The 11,342-nt window shown below is 43.8% G+C and overlaps 1 protein-coding gene across 2 annotated transcripts; it reads left to right on the top strand.

Annotated features, from left to right (window-relative positions):
• The first annotated feature begins 408 nt into the window (after positions 1-408).
• LOC115145246 (yippee-like 3) lies at positions 409-11,129 on the top strand. 2 transcript variants are annotated; one of them, XM_029686671.2, is made up of 5 exons: positions 409-1,150; positions 2,430-2,548; positions 8,201-8,244; positions 8,958-9,066; positions 9,242-11,129. In XM_029686671.2, exons 2-5 carry the CDS (start codon positions 2,432-2,434, stop codon positions 9,323-9,325), a joined length of 354 nt encoding a protein of 117 aa, XP_029542531.1. In that variant the 5' UTR covers positions 409-1,150; positions 2,430-2,431; the 3' UTR covers positions 9,326-11,129. The 2 variants fall into 2 exon arrangements, with proteins under 2 accessions (XP_029542531.1, XP_029542530.1); XM_029686670.2 differs by having other exon boundaries at positions 673-1,150; positions 9,236-11,129.
• The last annotated feature ends 213 nt before the right edge of the window (positions 11,130-11,342 follow it).

The following is an 11,342-nucleotide window of genomic DNA, read 5'->3' as shown; positions in this document are numbered from 1 at the left end:
CTGCTGTGGTTCACGTAATTCGTGCTAATGTTGAGTTTTTGACCTAGTGCCCAATTGACTTCCATTCCCTCCTTGGAGTGATCTCATGTCCCAGAATGCACCGAGCTCCCAAGCATTTGCAACGTACACAATGTGCGTAAATATGATTCCAATTGAGCTTCCTTCCCATCTCCTCTAAAGTATCTCTGGACACGGCAGAGGCTAATGGTTCCAGCAACCTGGAAACTTGGGAAAAAACGAGCTCCGACTAGTAAAAATCGTTTTGAAAGGTCATCCAACTCGGAATTACAATTCGGAAACTCGGGCATATTTCTAGAGCTCCGATTTACCGACCTGAAGATCACTGCCGTCCCGATTTTTTTTAAAGAAGGAAAAAAATAAGTTTTTTTTCCCCGAGTTCCCAGTTGTCTTGAAAGTACCATAACTATGGCATTGTTCTATTAAACTGGCCCGGGTTAAATGTGCCTATAGCCCGTCGTGTGACTGGGTGAGCGCTAAACGCCCTGCTCAAATCGAACAAGTCTGCACCGCTTGGTTATGTTGTCAACAAGGCAGCATTGTTCATGCTTCAGAAACATGGCTCACAACCAAGAATTCAATAAACTTTCAGCCAGTGCAAACCATGCCTACATTGGCGCCCGGTCGAATCTCATCGAAATGAGTAAAAATTCAACCTAAAACTGTTCGACCTACATTCCCCCAGTCAATCTGACGATTCCAATTGGTCGTTGGGGATTGTTTTGTAGCTGGTGACGTGTTTGGTTCCGCCTCCTTAACCAGCGTTGTAAACAAACACTGCATAATATTGCAAGTTTGACCGTCACCACGAAAATATCCTATCTGCAAAAAACATAGTCGGAGTAGCTATTGTTATTTTAACTACAACATACACGAAACTGTTTCATCTCCGATGAAAAACGTGTTCCTGTTGTCAAGTGTGAGAGACCGAGAGAAAATCTGCACCACGATTCTTCTTGTTTGTTTGGATCCATCTGTCCGATGGTTTCTTGCTGAAGAAGTGACCCAAACAAGCTATCTCCTACCTAGACGATTTAGCAATTTACTGATGCATCTTAGTTGACCATCTTAGTTGCTGGTCATATCTTCGTTCAAATTAGGTCTTCCACTGAAACCCCGATAACTACTTTAGGTGAGTCCAGGGCTATTCTATTGTGCTTGTATTTCCTTCCATGTAGGTTGCTAGCTAAACCTGAAATGGCGGGTTTACAGTAAACATGCGTCTTCTCTAAACCCAGATTATGGTTCAGTTGCTAGCTAGCAAGATAACGTCAATATGTTAGCTAGTCTCTCACGATAGTTGGCTAAAATGGATAGCTAGCTACAGAGGAAGGCGGTCGATGAATAATTCACTGTATGCATCGTTTTGGGGAATTATTGGCTAGCTGCCTATGTAACAGTAACGTTAGTTAGCTAACGTTAGCTAGTTGCTTTGTCAGGATGTGGGGCGAGTCAGCCAACGTCAGCAGGCCAGCAAAATTGCAAGGATCAGAGTGATGTTTTGCTTGTTCTTGTGTATGCCGTGGCATTAATACAGAGGCGTTATTTTGAAATTACTCTAACTACACTAATGGATTTTCACGGACATTTAACCGTTTTAAATGACATAAGACTTGAGTAAAAAGTAACAAATTTTCCTCATCCATCTATGGAGCGCTTCTAACTGACCATACATCGTCGGGTTTAGCTGGTACAGTAAAGTAGGTCAATGCATGTTGTGTTCTGTCTGGTGCAATGGTCAGAGTTATTGGGATCCTTGCGACGTCCCTACCCGAAACTTAACCCCTAACCGTAAACCCTTACTTAAGACATATCAAATGTAAACTTCAATAGGTAGGGACGTTCCAAGGATCGCTTGATAGCACGGACCCTGCTGTAATTTTACCAGGAAGTGTGCTGCGAATTAGACATGCATATGGCTTAAAATAAAGTCACTAATATGCGCCCAGACCTGTTTCCCACTCCAAATAATACAGTTAGTTAATTATTGTGTGATTCCTTCTGACATTTTTTGACACTCAAGGTGTCATGCCTAAATGGAGGAAATTAACAGTTGAGTGCATGCGTTTTCTACAATGCTGGCATTACTTCTTTGCAGTGTTGGACAGGACAGAGGACAGACAGCCAAATGTTATTGAACTTGTTTCTTTCTCTTGCATTTTTCAGTTGAAAGCCATGGGAATCATACGTTTTTTGTTTGTGTTTACCCAAATTTGCCTAACCCTATTTGGCAAATAAGCTTACAAAATGACATTTTCTCATAGTTACTACACTTCACAAATAGTGAAATTTAGGGTTTACCACGATCACATTTAGGAGTAGCCTAGTGTTAGGAGCCCCAGGAATGCCCAATATCCTCTGTCTCTCCTGTTAATCGCTAAGTCTCTCTGTTTTCTTCTCCATCTCCTCAGACATGGTGAAGCTGACAAAGGCTAAGACGTTCCAGGCGTACCTAGACTCGTGCCACCGGAGGTACAGCTGTGTTCACTGCAGAGCACACTTGGCCAACCATGATGACCTCATCTCCAAGGTGAGACTACAGGGACCGTTTATGGCCAGTGGGTTAAATTCCATATAGTTCTGTTGGATGCAGGGGTTGGAACCCGGTTCAGGGAACAGAACAGAAAACTGGAAAATAATGTCATTTTTCAATAACAGAAACAGAACGAAAGTGATCCATACTGCTCCATAAGAGAACCGTTATTTTAAAAGCATGAAAACCAGTTAATGTTATTTTATGTTCCAGACATTTTTATTTCCTAGTCCCACAAATAAAACGCAACAAAGAGCCTATGCAAAACCCTCTCTATCACTCAGAAACATATTCCAGTGTCTGTCTGCAAGCTGAAAATCTTAAGCTCTTAGACTAAACACGCACAGGCAATCTGCCCCTCCCCCTCTGAAACATAGGCTACTGTACTGATGTTAGAAGCGTAAGAAGACTGGATAGACATTTTTAATTAGCTAGAGAATAATGGATTTACTTTTTCAATGTCAGTTAACTGCTTAGTTATCATTTCATGTTGGACTTATTTTTTATTCTGGTGCCGTTCTGCAAACACAAGTGTTAGCTTGCTAGTTCAAAGTTCCCTCATAGAAGCTGCTCCGTCTAGGTATAATTCTGTGGACCTAATTCAGATAATGGATGTCACAGCAAGATGCCTAGCACTTCAAGCCTGCTCCTTTAACCCTCTCTCCTGACCCATAAGATTTCAGTCACACCTTGCGAAATAGGCTACACTTGTCTGTCCATCACGCATGTGAACAACTAGCTTTCCTGCTCTATCCGCACTGATTGGGAAATCATTTAATGAGCTAAATGTAGAAACTGTTGATTTCACAGATAAAAAAATGAACAGAAAGGAACTATATAAACAGGTACTTTTTTTGGGGTTCAAAACTGTTCAGAGTAGAGGTCGACTGATTATGATTATTCAACACCGATACCGATTATTGGAGGACCAAAAAAAAGCCTGTACCGATTAAATCGGTCGTTTTTTATATATATATATATATTTGTAATAATGACAATTACATTTTACATTTAAGTCATTTAGCAGACGCTCTTATCCAGAGCGACTTACAAATTGGTGCATTCACCTTATGACATCCAGTGGAACAGCCACTTTACAATAGTGCATCTAAATCTTTTAAGGGGGGTGAGAAGGATTACTTTATCCTATCCTAGGTATTCCTTAAAGAGGTGGGGTTTCAGGTGTCTCCGGAAGGTGGTGATTGACTCCGCTGTCCTGGCGTCGTGAGGGAGTTTGTTCCACCATTGGGGGGCCAGAGCAGCGAACAGTTTTGACTGGGCTGAGCGGGAACGGTACTTCCTCAGTGGTAGGGAGGCGAGCAGGCCAGAGGTGGATGAACGCAGTGCCCTTGTTTGGGTGTAGGGCCTGATCAGAGCCTGGAGGTACTGAGGTGCCGTTCCCCTCACAGCTCCGTAGGCAAGCACCATGGTCTTGTAGCGGATGCAAGCTTCAACTGGAAGCCAGTGGAGAGAGCGGAGGAGCGGGGTGACGTGAGAGAACTTGGGAAGGTTGAACACCAGACGGGCTGCGGCGTTCTGGATGAGTTGTAGGGGTTTAATGGCACAGGCAGGGAGCCCAGCCAACAGCGAGTTGCAGTAATCCAGACGGGAGATGACAAGTGCCTGGATTAGGACCTGCGCCGCTTCCTGTGTGAGGCAGGGTCGTACTCTGCGGATGTTGTAGAGCATGAACCTACAGGAACGGGCCACCGCCTTGATGTTATTTGAGAACGACAGGGTGTTGTCCAGGATCACGCCAAGGTTCTTAGCGCTCTGGGAGGAGGACACAATGGAGTTGTCAACCGTGATGGCGAGATCATGGAACGGGCAGTCCTTCCCGGGAGGAAGAGCAGCTCCGTCTTGCCGAGGTTCAGCTTGAGGTGGTGATCCGTCATCCACACTGATATGTCTGCCAGACATGCAGAGATGCGATTCGCCACCTGGTCATCAGAAGGGGGAAAGGAGAAGATTAATTGTGTGTCGTCTGCATAGCAATGATAGGAGAGACCATGTGAGGTTATGACAGAGCCAAGTGACTTGGTGTATAGCGAGAATAGGAGAGGGCCTAGAACAGAGCCCTGGGGGACACCAGTGGTGAGAGCACGTGGTGAGGAGACGGATTCTCGCCACGCCACCTGGTAGGAGCGACCTGTCAGGTAGGACGCAATCCCAGCGTGGGCCGCGCCGGAGATGCCCAACTCGGAGAGGGTGGAGAGGAGGATCTGATGGTTCACAGTATCGAAGGCAGCCGATAGGTCTAGAAGGATGAGAGCAGAGGAGAGAGAGTTAGCTTTAGCAGTGCGGAGCGCCTCCGTGATACAGAGAAGAGCAGTCTCAGTTGAATGACTAGTCTTGAAACCTGACTGATTTGGATCAAGAAGGTCATTCTGAGAGAGATAGCGGGAGAGCTGGCCAAGGACGGCACGTTCAAGGGTTTTTGAGAGAAAAGAAAGAAGGGATACTGGTCTGTAGTTGTTGACATCGGAGGGATCGAGTGTAGGTTTTTTCAGAAGGGGTGCAACTCTCGCTCTCTTGAAGACGGAAGGGACGTAGCCAGCGGTCAGGGATGAGTTGATGAGCGAGGTGAGGTAAGGGAGAAGGTCTCCGGAAATGGTCTGGAGAAGAGAGGGGATGGGGTCAAGCGGGCAGGTTGTTGGGCGGCCGGCCGTCACAAGACGCGAGATTTCATCTGGAGAGAGAGGGGAGAAAGAGGTCAGAGCACAGGGTAGGGCAGTGTGAGCAGAACCAGCGGTGTCGTTTGACTTAGCAAACGAGGATCGGATGTCGTCGACCTTCTTTTCAAAATGGTTGACGAAGTCATCTGCAGAGAGGGAGGAGGGGGGATTCAGGAGGGAGGAGAAGGTGGCAAAGAGCTTCCTAGGGAAGTTAGAGTGGTAGAAAGTGGCTTTAGCAGCAGAGACAGAAGAGGAAAATGTAGAGAGGAGGGAGTGAAAGGATGCCAGGTCCGCAGGGAGGCGAGTTTTCCTCCATTTCCGCTCGGCTGCCCGGAGCCCTGTTCTGTGAGCTCGCAATGAGTCGTCGAGCCACGGAGCGGGAGGGGAGGACCGAGCCGGCCTGGAGGATAGGTGACATAGAGAGTCAAAGGATGCAGAAAGGGAGGAGATGAGGGTTGAGGAGGCAGAATCAGGAGATTTGGAGAAGGTTTGAGAAGGTTTGAGCAGAGGGAAGAGATGATAGGATGGAAGAGGAGAGAGTAGCGGGGGAGAGAGAGCGAAGGTTGGGACGGCGCGATACCATCCGAGTAGGGGCAGTGTGGGAAGTGTTGGATGAGAGCGAGAGGGAAAAGGATACAAGGTAGTGGTCGGAGACTTTGAGGGGAGTTGCAATGAGGTTAGTGGAAGAACAGCATCTAGTAAAGATGAGGTCGAGCGTATTGCCTGCCTTGTGAGTAGGGGGGGAAGGTGAGAGGGTGAGGTCAAAAGAGGAGAGGAGTGGAAAGAAGGAGGCAGAGAGGAATGAGTCAAAGGTAGACAGACGTGGGAGGTTAAAGTCGCCCAGAACTGTGAGAGGTGAGCCGTCCTCAGGAAAGGAGCTTATCAAGGCATCAAGCTCATTGATGAACTCTCCGAGGGAACCTGGAGGGCGATAAATGATAAGGATGTTAAGCTTGAAAGGGCTGGTAACTGTGACAGCATGGAATTCAAAGGAGGCGATAGACAGATGGGTAAGGGGAGAAAGAGAGAATGACCACTTGGGAGAGATGAGGATCCCGGTGCCACCACCCTGCTGACCAGAAGCTCTCGGGGTGTGCGAGAACACGTGGGCGGACGAAGAGAGAGCAGTAGGAGTAGCAGTGTTATCTGTGGTGATCCATGTTTCCGTCAGTGCCAAGAAGTCGAGGGACTGGAGGGAGGCATAGGCTGAGATGAACTCTGCCTTGTTGGCCGCAGATCGGCAGTTCCAGAGGCTACCGGAGACCTGGAACTCCACGTGGGTCGTGCGCGCTGGGACCACCAGATTAGGGTGGCCGCGGCCACGCGGTGTGGATTTTTACAACAATACTGAATGAACACTCATTTTAACTTAATATAATATATCAATTTAGTGTCAAATAAATAATGAAACATGTTCAATTTGGTTTAAATAATGCAAAAACAAAGTGTTGGAAAAGAAAGTAAAAGTGCTATATTTGCCATGTAAAAAAAGCTAACATTTAAGTTCCTTGCTCAGAACATGAGAACATATTTAAACTGGTCGTTCCTTTTAACATGAGTCTTCAATATTCCCAGGTAAGAAGTTTTAGGTTGTAGTTATTATAGGACTATTTCTCTCTATACCATTTGTATTTCATATACCTTTGACTATTGGATGTTCTTACAGGCAGGCACTATAGTATTGCCAGCCTAATCTCATGAGTTGATAGGCTTGAAGTCATAAACGGCGCAATGCTTGAAGCACAGCGAAGAGCTGCTGGCAAATGCAGGAAAGTGCTGTTTGAATGAATGCTTACGAGCCTGCTGCTGCTTACCACCGCTCAGACTGCTCTATCAAATATCAAATCATAGACTTAATTAAAATATAACACACAGAAATATGAGCCTTAGTTCATTAATATGTTCAAATCTGGTAACGATCATTCCGAAAACAAAACGTTTATTCTTTCAGTGAAATACAGAACCGTTCCGTAATTTATCTAACAGGTAGCATCCATAAGTCTAAATATTGTGGTTACATTGCACAACCTTCAATGTTATGTCATAATTATGTACAATTCTGGCAAATTAATTATGGTCTTTGTTATTAGGAAGAAATGGTCTTCACACAGTTCCCAACGAGCCAGGCAGCCCAAACTTCTGAATATACCCGGGCTCTGCTTGCACAGAATACATGAGTAGTGACACAATTTCCCTACTTAAAAGAAATTCATGTTAAAGGCAATATTAACTAAATATGCAGGATTAAAAATATATACTTGTGTAGTTATTTTAAGAAAGACATTGATGTTTATGGTTAGGTACATTGGTGCAACAGTGCTTTTTTTGCGAATATGCTTGTTAAATCATCACCCGATTGGCGAAGTAGGCTGTGATTAGATGAATTAGCAGGCACCGCATCGATTATATGCAACGCAGGACAAGCTAGATAAACTAGTAATATCAACCATGTGTAGTTAATCACTAATTATGTTAAGATGGATTGTTTTTTAAGATAAGTTTAATGCTAGCTAGCAACTTACCTTGGCTCCTTGCTGCACTCACGTAACAGGTAGTCGGCCTGCCACGCAGTCTCCTCGTAGAGTGCAATGTAATCGGCCATAATTGGTGTCCAAAAATGCAGATAACTGATTGTTATGAAAACTTGTTATCGGCCCAAATAAATTGGCAATTCCAATTAATCGGCTGACCTCTAGTTCAGAGCTTTATTTTGCTGGTCAGAAAACAAAAAAAATTGTGGTTTTGTTTAGAACCAAACGATTGGAAAATCATTTTTGTTCCAACCCCCGGTTGGCTGTGTGAAATTACATTTCAATAACATTGGAAAAACAGCCACAGTCCTCTGTTGCATTGTAAGCTGGGAAATGTTACCGATTTTAAAAATGTATTTTAAATTAGATTTATCTTGCATTGTCGCTCTCTCTCACGGTCTTTGTGGCACATTTGAGTTTATTCTCTTTTTTCTGTCGTCCAGTCTTTTCAGGGAAGCCAGGGACGTGCTTACCTCTTCAACTCTGTGTGAGTATCTTTACTTGTCATCCAGTGTATTGGCCATATAGCCTACACAGTGTACCCATAACTAATGAGCAAAATAGTATCCCTTTTAGGTCCCTTAAACACAGTCCCACCTTAGTTACCGCTCAAGCCTCAGTACACTGCCATTATCATGCATCTGCCAGGTTCTCCTTATGCCACTTCAGTGTGTTTACTCTAGTCCTGTAAGCCATACAAGACAGTTCACTATCCTAAAAGTGAATGTCACGTTGAGTTATATTTACCTTCTGTTTGCTGTAGTTTGAATTATTTTTTAAAACTAGGCAAGTCAGTTAAGAACACATTCTTATTTACAATGATGGCCTAGGAACAGTGGGTTAACTGCCTTGTTCAGGGACAGAATGACAGATTTTTACCTTGCCAGCTCGGGGATTCAATCTAGCAACCTTTCGGTTACTGGCCAAACGCTCTAACCACTAGGCTACCTGCCGCTCCATTTAGTATTTAGCATGTCATTTCTCAGCTGGTGCATAGCAAACACCCTCCGATTTGGGGATAAATATTAGGTTCTGGATAGCATTATCACATTTCTTGTTTAAAAAAAATATATAAATATATATGCTTATCTGGTGGGTCACCAGAAAATCTGACAGGCTTAGGTTAGGTCACAAAACAGACATTTGTGGCGGGGAACCATGTGGTAATTGACCTGTGGTTCTTGTTCCTGGTGTTTTCAGGGTGAACGTGGGCTGTGGTCCTGCCGAGGAGAGGCTGCTACTCACCGGGCTCCACGCTGTGGCAGACATCTACTGTGAGAACTGCCATACCACACTGGGCTGGAAATACGTAAGGACAAACACACTCACATACTATGCTACTTTTCTATGTCTACACACTGTAAAATAACTCAAATAATATCCTCAATCCCCATTCTCAAAAAATGTGGATGTCTTTTAAGCTTGTCTACTATGCACTCCAGCCTCTTATGGGGGGGCCACCATCTCTATCCCTACAGGAGCAGGCCTTTGAGTTGAGTCAGAAGTACAAGGAGGGGAAGTTCATCATTGAGCTGTCCCACATGATAAAGGACAACGGCTGGGACTGAGAGGTGAAGGGAGATGTTTTCATTGATGTTTCATCCCTCATCCATTGTTCTTCCTGGCCTGAATGTGTGTCCCCTCACACTGCGTAAGGGCCATCGGCTCTGCCACTCCGTCACTTCATACAGCTTTGCCAAGAGTAGCATGTGATGTTTATATATATACACACACACAGAGTATACCAAACATTAGGAACACCTTCCTAATGAACAGCCTCAATTCGTCTGGGCATGGACTCTACAAGGTGTCGAAAGCGTTCTACAGGAATGCCGGCCCATGTGGGACTCCATTGAGTCCAACATTTGTGAAGTTGGCTGGATGGCGGAACATTCTTGATTCACACAGGAAACTTTTGAGTTTGAAAAATCCAGCAGCGTTGCAGTTCTTGACACAATCTGATGCGCCTGGCATCTACTACCAAACCCCATTCAAAGGCACTTAAATATTTAGTCTTGCCAATACACCCTCTGAATGGCACATATACACAATCCATGTCTCAATTGTCTCGAGGCTTAGAAGTCCTTATTTAACGTGTCTCCTCGCCTTCATCTACACTGATTGAAGTTGATTGAACAAGTGACATCAATAAGGGATCATAGATTTAATCTGGATTCACCTGGTCAGTCTGTCATGGAAAGAGCAGGTGTTCTTAATGTTTTTGTATACTCTGTGAGATATATACATACATACACACACTCGTAGGTTTTATGAGTTTCATATAAAACCTACCCCAGTTACGGGAGCACCTTTGTCAATATCCCAATGTTTAGTTTCATTGTGGTAGAGAATGAGCGAGTACAGGCTGTGTGTGTGAGCGCGAGCGAGAGTTTGTATACACTTGGGCATGTGTGAGTTGTGTGTTTACGAGTGTGTGTGTTGCAGTGCGACCACCTTAGCAACCTCACTAAATCCTACTCATGTAATCCGTGCGTCTGTGTGGGATTGCAGTTATCAAAAAAACTAAATTCTCTCAAGTGCAATTCACAGGGTTGAGACAATTAGAACGTTATGCAAAAACATAGCGCCCTGAATGCTGTTCCCTTTTTTTTAGTTTTTAGGTGAATGTGTGAAAAAGCAAGTTATACCTTGCTTTGTGTGTGGGTGTGTTTTTTTTAAAGACTTCATACTTATGTTTGATGGTGCAAGCAGAGTTGGGGAAAAAAGTAATTATGTTTAGTGCTGCTCTGTCATGTTACTGTTGGAGTATGAAGTGCAATACAGTAGGATGTCTGCGGGGTTAAAGTTCACTTTAAAATGTCATCAATATAACATTGCCATTTAAAAGATAAAAAAAAACATGACCAATCAATGCATTCCGTTGTTAATGATGTCAAGGGCTGCAGCATTACAGTTTAAGTGTTTGTGCGATTGACCCATGTGAGTTTGAATACTGTGTGTGTAAATGTTTGGCGTATGGGTATTCTCTCTGTATGCTGCCTGTGGGTATGCATTTTATGGTTTGTGTGTGTTTATACAGTGTGTAAGAAGTGCGAGTGTAAGATTGTATGATCAGATACAGTACTTTCTAGACAGTTGGCAAATGCTTTAGTTTGGGGGTAAAATCTATTGTTTCTGATGTAATTGGATATCCATTTTTACATTATTTCCATTTGAGATCAATCTTGTAAATACAGCTTAACACTGAGCAGCATGTACATAAGCATTTATTTGATAATATTAGAGAGCAGTGTGTAATATCAAACAGGATTGATATCTACAATTATGTAGTAGATGGTGACTATGTAAGCTTTTCATTGAAGTGTTTTATTTGAACCTGAACTTGCAACATTAAAGTACGTGGTAAATATACCTGCCTGTTGTTTCTATTACAGTAGCTATGTTTCCATCCAATTGGTGAAAGATTTAAGCGAATATTCCAAAATCTTGCAGAAACAAAATCTTCAAATTTTTCCACCAAATGGACCAGTTGCTAATAAAAAGTAGTGCGTTATGACGTAGGGCATAAAATGTACTTTTTCGCTTAAGTTGTCATGTACCGAATAAAATCGAAAGTTCTCAATA

Source organism: Oncorhynchus nerka, linkage group LG17, assembly GCF_034236695.1.
Source record: "Oncorhynchus nerka isolate Pitt River linkage group LG17, Oner_Uvic_2.0, whole genome shotgun sequence".
Classification (NCBI taxonomy): Eukaryota; Metazoa; Chordata; class Actinopteri; order Salmoniformes; family Salmonidae; genus Oncorhynchus; species Oncorhynchus nerka.
This window is presented reverse-complemented; position numbering and strand designations above follow the sequence as displayed.